Genomic DNA, 17,244 nt, shown 5'->3' with positions numbered 1-17,244 from the left:
AAGGAATATTGGGAAAAAACAAGTACAATAAAAGGAAGATTTTATCGCCTTATACAACCCGATATTCCTTTCAAACCATGGTTCTGTAAATTAAAGCTTGGAAAGACCGCAACAACTATTATAACTCGTATGCGTCTAGGTCACGTATGCACACCTTCTCATTTATACAAGCTTGGTATTGTACAAAGTTCGTCGTGTAATTGCGGTGCTGAAGTGGCGGACTTGAATCATATATTCTTCTCATGTTCTAAATTTGACCACACCTCCCTTTTTAATCATCTCCGATCCATCCGTGTTCCATTCCCAACTTCTATTCTTACTCTACTTTCTTCCAATGATTCTATTATCTATAAAATACTATCTCCATATATATATGATAACAATATTAAGATTTAGTTATATTACATGAATATATTTATAGTTGCATCAATTGCTTTTCCTATATATTTATAAGTATATTCTCATATGTACAAGTATATCCTTCATATCCTATAAATATCCTAGACCTAATCCTTATCCTTTCTAAATTCGTTTGTGTTAGGTATTTTTATTACTATTATCGTTTCCCCGTTTTGTTCTTGGCAAAATACCCTAATATCGGGGTGAACGCCACAAAAAAAGAAAAAAAAAAAAAAAAAAAAAAAAATGTTAATGTCAAAAAGTTGTCAAGTAGTCATTAGAATTTGTATTTACAATTTTATATGAAAAATAGCACATAAACATTTGTGGAAGTTTCATAATAATACTTTATTTCGTTTTGAAAATATAATCTCCATTATGAACCTGTTACCCAAAACTCACAAGGAATTCAGTGAAAAAGACTATTGGAATAAATTCTTCAAAAAGCGTGGCGCTAAAGCTTTTGAATGGTAGGTTAGAACTTTTATATTTTCTATAAATAACCTAAACATGTAAACAGAACATGATCATTTATTTTTTAAGGTACGGCGAATATCTAGAGCTGTGTGCACACATTCATAAATACATAAAACCGAAGGATGCTGTTCTTATCACGGGATGCGGTAATTCAAGCCTCAGCGCCGATCTGTACGACGTGGGATACTCAAATATAATAAATATAGACGTTTCAGAGGTCGTCATAAAGCAAATGACCTCAATAAATTCACACAGAACAGGAATGAAATTTGTTTGTATGGATGCTACGGACATGTCATTTGAAAATGACAAATTTAACGCGGTTCTTGATAAAGGAACGTTGGACGCTTTAATGCCAGATGATGGTGATGAAACCCAAAAGAGAATTGATAAATATTTTGCAGAAATAAAGAGAGTCTTGAAGCTTGGTGGTCGTTATGTCTGTATATCATTGCTACAAAGTCATATATTGGATAAATTGTTATCAACATTCTGTGACAAATCATGGATGTTCCGAATTGTTCGGTGCCACGAGGCCGAGGAGAAGAATGCAGAGAGCGGTGATGGTACAACATTACCAGTTTTCATTGTTATCGCTACAAAATTTAAAGAAATGCCACAACAAGTAAGTCTAGAATTGTTTCAAAATTTCACTTTAATTTTGTTATTGCATTTATCATAATGTTGATAATCAATAAATATCTCTGACTACCCTATTAGGGTTTATAGTCGTTATAAAGGAGATGTTTAAGAAACAATAATATGCAGGTTCTTAATAAGATCAATAGATGCCTTAATAATAATTTTTAAATGTAAATGTGTCTATCTATGTGTTTGTAATGGCATCACACAAAAACTACTGCACCAATTTGGATGTGATTATCACAGTTGTATTCTTGAAAGTCCAAATTAAGAACTGGTATCTGTTTAATTTTGATGTGATATCTAGAAGTGATTTATTTCTAGTTTTTATTATACACAAAAATTTATTAATTTATTAAAAGTTTAGTTTATTTATTATACACAAAAAAATATTTATTTATTAAAAGTTTAGTTTATTTATTATACACTAAAAATTATACTGTTGTAATTTATTTTGAATAATACAATAGGTAATATTAACTCTGTAAAAGATTTTTCCGCAAACCCTGATTGAAAAGAAGCATTCGTTACTAGTGTGCGTACAATAAGAAAAGAATATTTAAATTGAACAAAAAACCAATGACTTTAATTGATGTTTCTGCTTTTGGAGTCCACATGTATGCAGTAGCTGTTAAAAAGCTAGTATCTATATCTAGTGAAAGCAGATTGTTCTAGCTTAAAGCTCTTTTTCTAGTCATTTTGTTGAGTAAATCATTATTGTTCTATCCCTCATACTTTTGTTTAGATACTGGAAGTGTGCATGGCAGGTGAGAAGATGTTGAGGCTGAGCAGACCCGAGGAGGTGAGAGAATATGTGAAATCAGCACAAGATGCCGCTTTTGTCACCAATGGACTAGCGAAAACAAATCTAGATGATGATAATGAGGTAATCATAAACTGAGATAAGTATGCTAGTTTAATAGCTTTTACTTGTGACTTTGTCTATGCGGTAAAGATAAAAAGTAGCCTATATATATAATATAGTATGTTTATTACCATTTTTCATAGTATCTGTTTTTTTTTTTTTGGTGGGGGAAAATGGTGTGGTAACACCGCCTGCCCTAACGGGATACGCTGACGGAGCACCAGTGAAGGGTGATAGATGAGAATGAAAACAGGCCAGTTAGCAAGAAAAACTTCGACAATGAGTTCATTCCATAACCTGAGCATTCGTGGCAGGAAACATCTTTGAAACCGTGCTGTAAGGCAAACTGTACGATGGTTGAAAGTGGCCGTGGCCATCATATTTAGTAGAGGGAGACTTTGTACAAAAATAGTTTGCTTGGGTACCTCTATCCCATTCGTGTTTCTACCGTGAAGCAGTTGTGTTTCCATGGCTGTGTTTCTGTTTGAAGGGTGGGATATGTCAGTGAATTTAAAGTACAGAGTAACAACACCTTAGTCCTCAGGAATGGCAACGCATGGGGGTATGTCCATGATACTGCTCATGCCTATAGGCGACGGTTACCACTTGGTATCATGTGGGTCGTCAACTTGATTGCCATTCTAAGTTGCATAAAAAAATATATTGGACAATTCCTCGTCAGCATAATTCATTGTATAAACGGTAGAACACGCAGAGTGACGCAATATGTCTCCAAAGACTTGCCAAAGCTTTGGATGGAGTTACAATTGTATTACATTAGTAAGGTGTGATGGTATCTTGCACAGGTGTCATTGGACCTATACAAACCGGGCGAGGAGCTGCCGCGGTACACATTGTATGTGGTTGACCAGAAGGGGTCTCAGGCTGTCAACAAGTATGCAGTATTCATTGTGCCACAGGGCAGGTGAGTCATATTATCTATACTATATTATAAGAGAGTAAGAGGTGAAAGGTCGTGAATGTCTAAATATTGACGTCGTAAGCATAGAAATAATAGAACCAATTACTTGTCAAAATGAGGGTGGTAGGCCCGTATCCACTTCTTCCTCTTCCGTTCTCGCAATTTCGAATATGGATATGTCAAACTCACACGCATATAAACTCATACGCACACACGCACACACGCACACAAGCACACAAGCACACACGCACACACGCACGCACGCACGCACGCACGCACGCACACACACGTCTCTCTAGCTACACGTAATCAATAGTATGTACATTCACAAAATATTATTGTGTATTTACCACATTTTGTATTTTTTGTATTTATTTTTTTGTGTTTATTTTTATTTTTTGTTGTTCCTTATCATGATGGCAGTTAGTAATATATTACTGATGTTTGTTTCTGAGGAGGGGGGCCTGGTGATCTAAGATACAGGCAGCTCGCTGCCCAATTTAGACGCCAGTCTCCCACAACTGTGTGTACATTTATATTATTGTTGCCAATTAGTGTATAATATGGTTGTGGTGGAATAAAAAAAAAAAATCCGCTGACATACAAAACCAAAGATGGATACAGGCTGCTGATTGCAGACTTTCAAAATTGGCCGTACCTACGTTGAATCAACGACTATCAACACGTTTATTACATCTAGATAGAAAAAACCTCAAAATAATAATAGGGACAATAACGGGCCATTGTCCATTAAACAAACATTTATACACAATAGGAGCCACAGACAGCCCTCTATGTCGAGGCCGTTTCGACGCCGAAGAAACGGCTGCTCACGTAATCCTGGAATGTGAGACTGTGGCCCATCAACGTTCAGAAATTCTCGGAACGGTGAGGTCGCTCCGTGAGGCATGTGAAGAACCCAGGAAGCTTCTGCGCTTCTGGGCAGAGCTAGGTTGGCTGTACTAGCCACGAGTCACACGCACAACGGCCCAAATGAGAGGCTAAGCGCGGAAAATAGAGTCTTTTTCACATTGTTCATTTGTCTTGTCAAAGGCAGTTAGTTTGGTCTGTCAAATGTCTTAGTGGCCAGCGAGAAAATCGGTTGAACAGGTTTCAACAGGAGGATTGTTTGTTTATTTGTTTGCTTGTAACACTTTATTGTACTATTTTTCTTTCTAGTATTTTTTTTTATACAACTTTGAATGGCAAACAAGCTGACGGCCCACCTGATGGAAAGTGGTAACAGTTGCCTATGAAAAAGAAATAGTTCTTAATTCAAATATAGTTCTTCTATTGTTTTGCAGTTGTCTAAAATTTGTATCGAATATACGTTGATACGGAAATAATTCTTTGTTGTATTATTTCGTAAAATCACAGCCTATAGACATGAGTAGTACCATGGACATAACAGAGAGAACATACTGTTTCGCCCATGATACCCCCCATGCGTTGCCATTCCTGAGGACTCAGATGTTATTCCTCTGTACCCAGTAAATTCACGCCATATCCCACCCTTCAAACCGAAACACAACCATGCAAACACAACTGCTTCATGGTTAAAACACGAATGAGAGAAGAGTATGCTCTTTAAAAAATCATCTTGTGTATAGGTAATTGTGTAGCGCATTGGCTGTTAGATGTAACATGTTGGCCTGCAGGTTTGCTTGTTGTAGTGAAGAATTTTCCCCCTGGAAACCATCATGGTTAATTATTGATAAGTTCGTCATGATAGGCTATGACCTGCTTCATACTCACTTATCATCACTCACTGGTACCTCGCCAGTGTATACCGAAAGCGCAGGCGGGGTTGCCATTTCATTGTCATCCATTAAAAAAATAGCTACATTGCTAGCAATATAGCCTATCAGGTCGACCTTGGCTTTGATTTCTCTTGAAAAATCATCATGGTTAATGTACACACAATCCAGCACTGAACTATGGACGAGCGCCCTCTGGTATCGAAATAAAACAAACCGGTGATGTTGGATCATTGTACATGGGAAACTTTTTTATTCAATTATAATACATGTATCTAGTCTAGATAACAAATAAAATTATAGCGCCGTCTAACTTTTTGACAGCGCCATCTGTTATTAACCTTAGGTACTAAACAATTTGATTACAAACTTATACAGACGATAGGTTAAACTGCTTTAGCTCACTTATCATCTCTCACCGATAACGTAGGCAGTCCATTAGAGTATGTCCCAATTCCATTTTCACCCACCAAAAAAAAAAAAAAAAAGAACCAATGAAAGTGTAGTTCTGAAATCTTGAAAAGCAGTGTGTCGTTATGTCAACAACGCGAGCGTATCGTAGTTGTTGTGTCAACACGCAAACAAACAAAAATAGACGTACCATTTATAGATTTAGATAAAAACACGATTTTATCTTGATTACGGGATTCATCGTGAAGCGTGGGTTTTATATAGGAATGAAAATAACACGTAAACAACGCGAATGTGTTTACAAAACATGTTTAATAAAAATTATAATTAAGTCTCCGGCATTGACGTAAATCCGCGAACGAGTTGTAAAATGGGATTATAAAAAATTTCCCTTTGTGTAAGCATTTTTTTAATGCCCATTATCATGGACATTTCTTATATTGATATCACCCGGTCGAAGCCGGGGCGGGTCGCTAGTGTATAGTATACAGTTTTGATAGTTTAAGATCGAACTAGACTTTACGCCAACTATACGCGAAATACGAAGGAAATTTTGTCCCCGGATATATGTCTCAGTTATAACGGCCGTGATTCGATTCATTCGATTCGTGAGCCTGAACTTGCCTTCGTGCTTATCGATCCTGCGCCATAAGCGTTCGGGGCTACTCATGATTAAGGGTCCCAAACGGTCCTTAAACTACACATAGCCACTTATTCATAAAAACGTCAAACCTCTTATAAACCTATTTTAATTATTGAACAGTGTTGTCTCTTTCTTTTGTGCTCAATTCTTAATTTGAAAGAAAGTGACAAAACAGTGTAATAGTTAAAAGGTAAGTTTCTAGAAGGTATTACTTTTAATGAATAAGCGAGTTAGTCATTACGTTTATTTTTAATATAATATTTACATGCAAAACTTTTGGCCAAAATAAAAGCCCATTATCTGCATAAGTTCTAAAATACACTCGCATTGCATCCGCTCACTTTAGTTGGTCTATTTTTAAATCGCTTCAAAATGGAAGAGTTCTATTTAACAGTTTTTTTTTTCGTTTGATATCTTATTCCATCATTAATTCTGCGTAAAACAATATAAATTTTCCATAAGGTCAAAGCTGTTCTCGTAGGACCTACTAGCGGATGGTCACGTATGCTGTTGTGTATGTTTTGCAACAACGCCTCCAGAGTTTGGATGCCTGCCCATGATCACAACTGCGCCCGTAAAAGCACCAAACACCTCGCAGTCGATGGACGGACGGACACGCGGTTATTAGTGCAAATTATATTTTACATTTTTATTCGCAATTCGAAATTGGAAAAAAAAATATAATACCTATTTACATTGTTATTTGAAAATCGAATTTGGGAAAAATAAATTGTCTATATTATTATTTGAAAATCGAATTCAGAAAATATATTACGTACATTCTTATTTGAAAACGAATTTGGGAAAAATATTTATACAGGTAGGTATTTTTTTTTATTTATTTGAGTAGATTTTTCTTTTACTTGATTTTTTTTTTACATTAGTGGTTTCTAAAAGTAAAAACTCTTTTACACAATTGCAGCCTATATAAATTATCGAATAATAGAAGTGTTGTAAAATTTAAAAAAGTTATTTTGAATACGAACCGAAGTTAATTTGATACTATAATCAGTATTTTTTTTTTGTATACATACTTTTTTTATACGGTAATGATAACAAACAAGCGTACAACTCTGACAAATTAATTATTACTTGCAACGTGTGGATCTCTGTAGCACTAAATCAGTGTTTCTGTTTTTTTTTTTTAATATATTTTTTTATGAACATTTAAAAGTTAGAACAAACAATACACATTGGGGAGGAAGGGATTGTTAGTGTAGGTATTTAACAGGCCCATTGCTAGCATATATCTAGCTATCTGGTCGACCTCCACGCGGTTCCCCCTGAAAACCGTTCGTGGTTAATTCCCATGGAATTCTTCACACTGACCTGCTTTCATCCTCACCTATCATCTCTCACTGGTGCTCCACCGGTGTATACCGATATCGCAAACTGAGTTACCATTCTATTATTATTCATTAAAAAAAAAATCATTGAACATTTACAAAATTTCATTAAAATACGTTGAGCCGTTTCGGAGATTAGCGTCACCCAGAATCTTTATATATTAAGACTAGCTTTTTTTTATATGAAAAAGTTGGCAAGCAAGCGTACGGCCCGTCTGATAATAAATAGTTACTGTAGCCTAGGCTGGGACGCCTGCAACACTATATACTAGTTACATATCGCAGCTTTTCTTGCGTAAGTTTTTACTTCATGTTGCAAGTGTGAAAATGAGTTTGTTTATTTGTTTGTTACTCATTAAACTACTTATGTTTAATAATGGCCATAGAGTTTTTATAAAACTTTTTTGAAAGTCAAATTATAAAAAAAAATCATAAAAAAGACTCGTGTTTAACTTCTTAATAAAGAAAACACTTGTTTAATGTCCTCCGTTTTATTCATGTTTATGTTTTTTTTTTTTAATATGTATTTAGTTTTGAGGCCATGTTTGCCGCATGTAAATTCAAATTCAAATTCAAATTCAAAAATCATTTATTCATGTAGGACATTTTAGCCGCTTATGAACGTCAAATTTTTACATTATAATTTTATATTTACCCTACCGTCCAGTTCGGTATATAGATCCAATTGAGAAGAACTGGCAAGAAACTCAATTGAATTACTTTTTTTTTAAAGCCAGTTTATTTACAATGTATATTTATATAGGTGTCTATGTCTAACATTAAATGAAAATTCAGTGCATGAACAACTATTGCCATGCACACTCGTCATTCAAGTAATCGTTTAGTGAGTAATAGGCTTTGCTCAGTAAATATGATTTAACAGATGTTTTGAATTTATTTAAGGGTAATTCCAACATATCCTTTGGTATCTTATTGTAAATTTTTATACCTATTCCCATAAAAGACCTATTAACTTTTTCTAAACGATACTTGGGGACAGCAAGTTTGTCTTTAAATCTAGTATTAATATTATGAATATTGCTGTTTTTTGGAAATAAGTCAAGATTTTTATGAACATATAGAATATTTGAATATATAAATTGAGAAGCAACGGTGAGAATATTTGCCTCTTTGAATTTCTCTCTTAATGAGTCACGACTCTTCATACAGTAGATCGCTCGAACGGCACGTTTTTGTAATATGAATATATTCTTAATATCTGCCGCTTTTCCCCATAGTAATATTCCATAAGAGAGTAAACTATGAAAATAACTAAAATAGACTAATCTAGCAGTATCAGTATCAGTGTACTGTCTAACTTTACGCACGGCAAAAGCTGCTGAACTTAGTTTCGCTGCAAGGCTTTGAATTTGTGCACCCCATTGTATTTTATTATCTAGTGTGATTCCTAGAAAGACAGTAGATTCTATAAATTCGAGAGATTCGTCATTTAATTTAATATTGCAATTAGTATTGAAACTTTTAGATAGAAATTAACACATTTTGTTTTTTTAGCGTTTAACATAAGATTGTTAGTTGTAAACCAGTGCAGGAGACGCCGCAAAGCACTATTTACATCGTCATAATTATTAGTCATTCTATTAACTTTAAAAATCAATGAAGTATCGTCTGCAAACAATACTATGCCGCATCTATCCTGCATGGCATATGGGAGATCATTAATGTAAACTAGGAATAAAAATGGACCGAGAATAGATCCTTGAGGTACACCCATTTGCACAAGTGACCCGTCAGACGTAGCGTTGCTAATCTTCACTTTCTGTATTCTATCAGATAGATAAGATTTTATTAAATTTAAAGCATTGTCTTTGACGCCATAAAAAGCAAGTTTTTTTAGCAATGTATTATGATCAACGCAATCAAAAGCCTTAGAAAGCTCACAAAAAACACCTATCACATCCATTTTAGTTTCCCATGCAGCAAATACGTGTCTAAGCAACTCTGCACCTGCGTCTGTAGTTGAACGACCTTTGGAAAAACCTGTACTTTATATACAATATACTTTACATAAATAGAATAAATAATTTTATTCCGTTCACGTGGACGAAGCCGCAGGCTATATATATATATATATATATATATATATATATATATATATATATATATATATATATATATATATATATATATATAAAAAAAATAAAAAAAAACACATCTGGCAACCCTGGCTTTATACTACAACGCAATGCATCGTACGCGAACATAAACACGCCAGTGCATCTGTACTTATTATATTTAGACCATTCATATTAGACGTATTAGAAAACGTAAATATTGTGTTTGGTAAAATAACACTGGCTATTTTGATCTTGTTTTTGTTGAAATCTTTCATAAAATTCGATTACCTATCTCGTCTAAACCTTACACGAAATCTACGTGTGTAATCTACGTTTTTTTATATAACTTAGAATGGCAAACAAGCTGCCGGCCCACCTGATGGAAAGTGGTAACCGTCGCCTATAGACATGAGCAGTACCATGGACATAACAGAGTGTACTGTTTCGCCCATGATACCCCCCATGCGTTGCCATTCCTGAGGACTCAGGTGTTATTCCTCTGTACCCTGTAAATTCACTGCCATATGCCCACCCTTCAAACCGAAACACAGCCATGCAAACACAACTGCTTCACGGTTGAAACACGAATGGGACAGAGGTATCTAAGCAAACGACTTTTGTACAAAGTCTCCCTCTGGTTATTTTATTTATTTTGTCTTATAATTTCTGCATCTTTTTGCGTAACATTCATTCTATTTATTAAATAATACGTCAAGATACATTTTATGCGTAAGTATAATATAGAACACTGACAAAAAAAGAGGTAATTTGACAATTGTCTTATAAAAAGTTGATCCGTTTTTGAGGTTCGAGGCCCTATTTATATAATCTAAGGTCGGGACCTACACAGCTAAAGTGTTTGTAATGTAATGTATTTAAATTAAGTAGATATCATAATTCCGTATTCGCAGAGAATCCGAGTGGTTGTTCGGTACACCAGCCGGGCGGCGGCAGCTGCAGGACTCGGCGCGCTTCGGCCGTCTCGTGGTGGCCGTGCTGCGGAGGGGCCACCGCTTCGACAGCCTCGACGCCGTCAAGGACGAGTTGGCGCACTCCGCCAAGATGCTCATACCGTACGGCTTCGTTGGACAGGTACGAGCGACGACCGCGAGTATAGGCGTTATGGGGGGGGGGATTTGATAGATGAAAATGGTGTGGTAACCCCGCCTGCGCTAACGGGATACGCTGGCGGAGCACCAGTGAAGGGTGATAGATGAGAATGAAAACAGGCCAGTTAGCCCATCATGATGAATTCATCAGGAATTAACCATGATAGTTTCCAGGGGGAACCGCGAAGAGGTCGATCTGGTTGGGTATATTGCTAGCAATGGGATTCTCAGTCTCCATTACTTAACAATCCCTTTCCCTGCTAAGGGGAGGGGATACCCACCCCAGGACTTCTCAGCGTCGCAGAAAATGCCTAACATGACATATACAGCCTTTTTTTATTATTATTAAAATGATCTTAATACGTCAATGATTATGGTTAATTTTCAGCCGACTTCAAAAAAGGAGGAGATTCTCAATTCGGTTGTTTTTTTTAGTTTATTATCTCATAACTCCGTCAGTTATAAACGGGTATGGATTTTTTTTCTATCTAAATGGTGAATTATTTTTAGTAAGTTGACTGAATCAATTCAGGTTTAGGTTTTGTTTTTTTTTACAAAAAGCCGCCTTCAATTGTGGCAAAATAAATTATTTTTAATTTAAATACTAAACTATTTTGACTGACTTTGAAAAAAAAATCTATGGGACCAAATTGTATATCCATTTAAATAAAAAAAAAAAAATTATGAGGTAACAAATATAAAAAAATATTATCGAATATTTTTTATGTATATTTTATATATTTATTATCGAATATATAATAACGATATATTAATGTCGTTATTTTTATATATATTTCTATTATCGAATTTAGAAGCTCCTTTTTGAAGTCGGGTTGTCCCCCTCCCCAATCCGACTTCAAAAAGAAGAGGTTTGGTTTTTATTTTTCTGTCCATCTTTTATTTTGTAATTCTGTCATTGTATATATGTATCTTTATGTATTCCTACCGATGTAGACGAGATAAAAGAGAACTTGAATATAAAGCATTTTAATTATTTACCTGTTAAGAGAAACCACGGTGGCGGTCCTCCACCGTGCGTTTTTCAAGGCACTTTCTTCCACGCACAACCATTCTTTGGAATCAACTTCCAGCAGCAGTATTACCAAACCGATACGACAACATAACCTTCAAGAAAAGAGCATATTCCTTTTTAAAAGGCCGGCAGCACACCTGCAATGCCGCTGGTGTTGTGGGTGATCATGGGCGGCGGTAGTCACTTACCATCAGGTGAGCCGCATGCTCGTTTGCCCCCTGTGTTGTCAAAAAAAATTAAAAATACTTATTTTGATCGAATCCTGTTTGATAATATATAATTCTGTCGCCTTCAGATCCCGTTCGTGTCGCTGGGCAGCGACGTGGGGCGACGCGTGAGGGTGCACGAGGGCCGCTCGGCCGTCTCCGGCGACTTCGTGGTGGAGGACGTGGACGTGGAGGGCGCCACGCACCGCCGGCTCGTGTTCCTCGACAACCAGTTCCTGGTGCAGTCCGAGGCCAAGTTGAAGACGAGTGAGTTGTCGTGGTTTATTGTTGGACCTTTTATAAATAACGTTAGATAGGAGGGAAAGGGATTGTTAGTAAAGGGGTCAAATAGCCCCATTACTAGCAATATACTCTGTCAGGTCGACCTCCACGTGGTTCCTCCTGGAAACCATCGTGGCTAATTCTAGTTGAATTCGTCAGGATGGGGGCTCACTGACCTGCTTTCATCCTCATCAGTCATCTATCACTGGTGCCCCGCCATATCATTATCACCCATTAAAAAAAACTGACCCATTGCTAGCAATACACCCATCAGGTCGACCTCCACGCGGTTTCTCCTGGAAACCATCGTGGTTAATTCTAGTGGAATTCGTCACGATGTAGCCCATCATGACGAATTCTACTAGAATGCTATCTGAATCGTGACGAATTCCACTAGCACTGATCTGCTTTTATCGTCACCTACCATCACTCCATGGTGTCCCGCCAGCGTATACCGATAGCGCAAGCGGGATTACCATTCCATTATCATCCACTAAAAAAAATAACATTAGACATATCACCTAACGCCATCTAGTGCTAAATTAAGTACAACTTGTACTATGAGTCCTTTTTTTATGCAATTTAGAATGACACGGCGCACACGACTTACCTGATAGAAAGTGGTAACCGTCGCCTATAGACATAAGCAGTACCATGGACATAACACAGAGAGAACAACGACTTTCTGCTTTCATAGTGTCCTATCTTTTACCGCTATACCACGTCAATGTATACCAGTTGTGCAGATAGGGTTACCATTCCATTATCATCCATTGTAAAAATAAGGTGGAAATTTTCAATTTTCAGGGAGTAATGACACAATACTTACTGTGGATGACACAGTATCAGTTGCTTTGACACAGTATTCTTTGACGTATACGGCGAAATCTTTTTTATAATTATTTATAACGTATTTTTAATTTATAGCATTACAGTATTAAAGATTTATGTGAAGTGGAGGCGTCTAACACTCTTTTCTCTCTATCTACCGCGTTATTTCGTCTAGTCATATTATGGGCGAAAGAGAGAACGAGACAGCATCATTCGCCGTCTTTTTCAGTCTTTTTTTTTTTACAACACAGGGGGCAAACGAGCATGCGGCTCACCTGATGGTAAGTGACTACCGCCGCCCATGGTCACCCACAACACCTACGGCATTGCAGGCGCGCTGCCGGCCTTTTAAAAAGGAATATGCTCTTTTCTTGAAGGTTATGTTGTCGTATCGGTTCGGAAATACTGCTGCTGGAAGTTGATTCCAAAGAGTGGTTGTGCGTGGAAGAAAGTGCCTTGAAAAACGCACGGTGGAGGACCGCCACTCGTCTTATGCGTGAGCTAACGAAAACGTATCTACCAATCAGATATGTTTTGTCTAAAGAGTCTTAAATGTTTACTTGATTTTAATTCTAGTAAAAAAGAAGAACAAACCAAGAACGGTGGTAGACTTCGGCCACATATCGTTCTACCACTCGTTCATGTGTGTGGGCGTGCAGCTCTCGCGGGGCCCCTCCACCAGGGTGGCGGTCCTCGGGCTGGGCGGCGGCAGCCTCTGCATGTTCCTCAGGAAGTGCTTCGATGGCCTCAAGGTCACCGCGGTGGATATAGATCCTACTATGCTGGACGTAGCCAGGAATCACTTCGAGTTGACCACGGATGAAGATCTGCAAGTCCAAATCAAGGATGGCCTGGACTTTTTGAAGGACGAAGCCGTGGCTGGTCAGTTTATTTTCCTTATTGAACTGTTTGTATATATCATCATAGTCGTAGAATACTGACGGATCTGACGAATATTACATATAAAGATCCGTCAGTATTCTACGACTATGACGATATATGTGGTAAAAATAATGGATGCGTGGTAACATAGAGATCAACTCTAAACGAGGCATCTTCAGATAAATATTGATAGATAGATCACTGATCGAAGTCTAGTTTTAACATTAGTATCGCAAAACGTGCGTGGACTGAATAGCGGTCGGAGATTGATGGTTAATATGGTAGGTAGGGAAGGGGGAGATATACAACTTGTTTTTGTTTTTTTTATACAACTTAGAATGGCAAACAAGCTGACGGCCCACCTGATGGAAAGTGGTAACCGTCGCCTATAGACATGAGCAGTACCATGGACATAACAGAGTGTACTGTTTTGCCCATAACACCCCCCATGCGTTGCCATTCCTGAGGACTCAGGTGTTATTTCTCTGTACCCTGTAAATTCACGGTTGAAACACGAATGGGACAGAGGTGTCCAAGCAATCGACTTTTGTACAAAGTCTCCCTCTGGTAAACTTACTTGTGGTAATAGGAAGGAATTGTTTACTAACATGCGGACTACCAGTCTCATTGCTAGCAATATAGGTTGACTTCCATGTGCCCCCCCCCGCCCCGCTGGAAATTACCGTGCTGAAATCCAGGTGTATTCATCACGATGGGCTAACTGACCTGCTTTTTCATCCTCACCTATAATCCCTCACTGGTGTCCCGCCAGCGTATACCGTTAGCTCAGACAGAGATACCATTCTATTATCATCCATTAAAAGATAGAGCTTTGTACAAAAGTTGATTGCTTGGATACCTCTGCCAGCCTGAGATCCATACGATATTGAAATTCCTTGTTTATTTCATCATCACCGTTCCAGCCATTATCCGTCCACTGTTGGACATAGATTGCTATAACGAACGGTACGGAGCCACCTACATCCACGAACTCCGTGCAATGCATTTAAGGTCGTCACTCCATCTAGTGGGGCGTCGTCCTACATTGCGTTTGCCCGTACGGGGTCGCCACTCAAGAACCTTTTTTTCTCCGTCGTTTATCGGTTCTTCGAACTGTGACCAGCCTATTGCCACTTCGGCTCGCTTATCCTTGTTTCTTGCTTACTTGCAGGCAATCAGTACGAGGCGGTGATGTTTGATATGGACAGCAAAGACCGCACGCTCGGCCTCTCGTGTCCGCCGAAGCAGTTCCTCGAAGAGCACGTGCTGGACAATGTTAAGAGCATACTGACAAAAGATGGTATTTTCTTGTTGTATAAATTTTTTTAATCGACTTTAAAATGGTGGTTCTCAATTAGCTATATTTTTAAGTTTCATCATCATCATCATCACCATATCAGCCTTTAACAACCTACTGTTGAACATAAGCCTCTCCCTTGGGGGGTTTTCTAGTATTTGCCACGCTTGGCAGGCGGATTGGCAACCGCAGTTAAGACTTTGACGATGTTTTAAAAGGGGCGCTGCTGCCTATCCCTCACCTTCAAATATGAATAATTTTCCCCGTTTTTGCAATATTTTTCACTAATGCTTCGCTCCTATTGATAGCAACGTGATGCTATATAGTCTAAAACCTTCCTCGATAAATGGACTACCCGACACAAAAAGTTTTTTTTTTAATTCGAACCACTAGTTCCTGAGATTAGCGCGTTCAAACAAACAAACTTTTCAGCTTTATAATATTACTCGTAGTATAGAGGGGAAAAAGAATTGTTAGCAATAGAGTTTGACAGCCCCATTGCTAGCAATATTAAGTCGACCTCCACGTGGTTCTCCCTGGAAACCATCGTGAACAATTCGCGTTGAATTCGTCACGATGAGCTAACTGACCTACTTCATTCTCACCTATCATCCTTCACTGGTGCCCCGCCGGTGTATACCGATAGCGCGGGTGGGGTTACCATTCCATTATCATCCATTAAAAAAAATTAGTATAGATGATTTGCATGCATACTGCAGCACCTGTCTTCAATCGACGATTTTATATCCATCTATTAAAAAGCAAATTTTCTGTAATACTTCAATTAAACCTTATTGCATGATTTATGTTTTAATTCGCTGTCAAAGTATTTAAATACTAACCTTTTACTCGCTGATGCCCTAGTTCGTATAAGCTATATAACATTTAAAATGGGTTAAGGTATTTTCTGAATCTATTACAAACAAAAAAAAATTCCTTAATGTAAGTAAGTTTTGATGGTTCAGAAATATTGCAAAAATACTGCAATTTTTTTTTCATGTAACTTAGAATGACAGACGGCCCACCTGATGGAAAGTGGTAACCCTAGCTTATACACATGAGCAGTACTATGGACATAACAGAGTATACTGTTTCGCCTATGATACCCCCATGCGTTACTATTCCTGAGGACTCGGGTGTTATTCCTCTGTACCCTGTAAATTCACTGCCATATCCTACGCTTTAAATCGAAATACAGACATGCAAACACAACTGCTTCACGGTAAACACGAATGGGACAGAGGTGTCCGAGCAAACGACTTTTGTACAAAGTCTCCCTCTGGTAAAGTTAAAGCCATTATTGTTAATACTACCAAATGAGGGGTAGGCGTCATATATATATGTATTTATTATTATATTTGTTATCTTCACGCAAAATCTTTTATGGAGTAGGTAGAGTGAATTTGTGATTAATATTAAAATTCGAAATATTATTCTCATTCAATTTTCATTCTATTTTCAGGTAATTTTATACTGAATCTAGTGTGCAGGGACAAGTGTCTCCAAGAGTCCATACTTGAAACCCTAAAACAACACTTCACACATCTGGTGACGGTAAAATTGTATGAAGAGGTGAATGAAATAGTTATCGCCACGAATTCCAAGAGAGCATACTCTATGGACCATTTTGAGGAAGCCATCAAGAATCTCAACACGACAGCTAGAGAGAAGAGGCTAGTGGATGTCAGATGTGTTGATTTGAAAGACTTTATGCAGTCAGTCACTGTGATGTCATAGAAAATAAATTGTCTCCTAGTTCATAATGCACCTCATTGGCGTATTTAAAAAAATCCAGAGTGAGTTGACCTTGTAGACGAATGTTAAGCGAATCCATTAATGGTATTGTTTTATTATTATTTTTAAAATTTTTGAAAAATTCACATCTCTTAAGGAGAGGAGATGGCAAACTAACTCCCGGCAGAAGCACAGTCGGCCCGGGTTCAGGGCCCCAAGGAGAGAAACCGGCGTACAATGCGGGCAGAATCTAAGAGCACCGCTTTCTGCATCTTTCCCGGGAGTGAGCCGCCTCGGAATCCCAACCGTCTGAGATGTTGTTCCAGACTG

The 17,244-nt window shown here is 37.7% G+C and overlaps 1 protein-coding gene across 1 annotated transcript; it reads left to right on the top strand.

Moving 5' to 3' along the window:
- The first annotated feature begins 672 nt into the window (after positions 1-672).
- LOC113509996 (eEF1A lysine and N-terminal methyltransferase homolog) lies at positions 673-16,947 on the top strand. The gene is made up of 9 exons (XM_052901950.1): positions 673-869; positions 943-1,501; positions 2,264-2,404; positions 3,190-3,308; positions 10,452-10,632; positions 11,978-12,155; positions 13,578-13,883; positions 15,055-15,183; positions 16,643-16,947. The coding sequence occupies exons 1-9, from the start codon at positions 778-780 to the stop codon at positions 16,915-16,917; spliced, it is 1,980 nt and encodes a 659-aa protein (XP_052757910.1). The 5' UTR covers positions 673-777; the 3' UTR covers positions 16,918-16,947.
- Positions 16,948-17,244: the final 297 nt, after the last annotated feature.

Source organism: Galleria mellonella, unplaced genomic scaffold (genome assembly GCF_026898425.1).
Source record: "Galleria mellonella isolate WM207_F2 unplaced genomic scaffold, CSIRO_AGI_GalMel_v1 utg83, whole genome shotgun sequence".
In the NCBI taxonomy this organism is placed as follows: Eukaryota; Metazoa; Arthropoda; class Insecta; order Lepidoptera; family Pyralidae; genus Galleria; species Galleria mellonella.
Note: the sequence above shows the minus strand (reverse complement) of the source record. Positions and strands in the feature narration are given on the sequence as shown.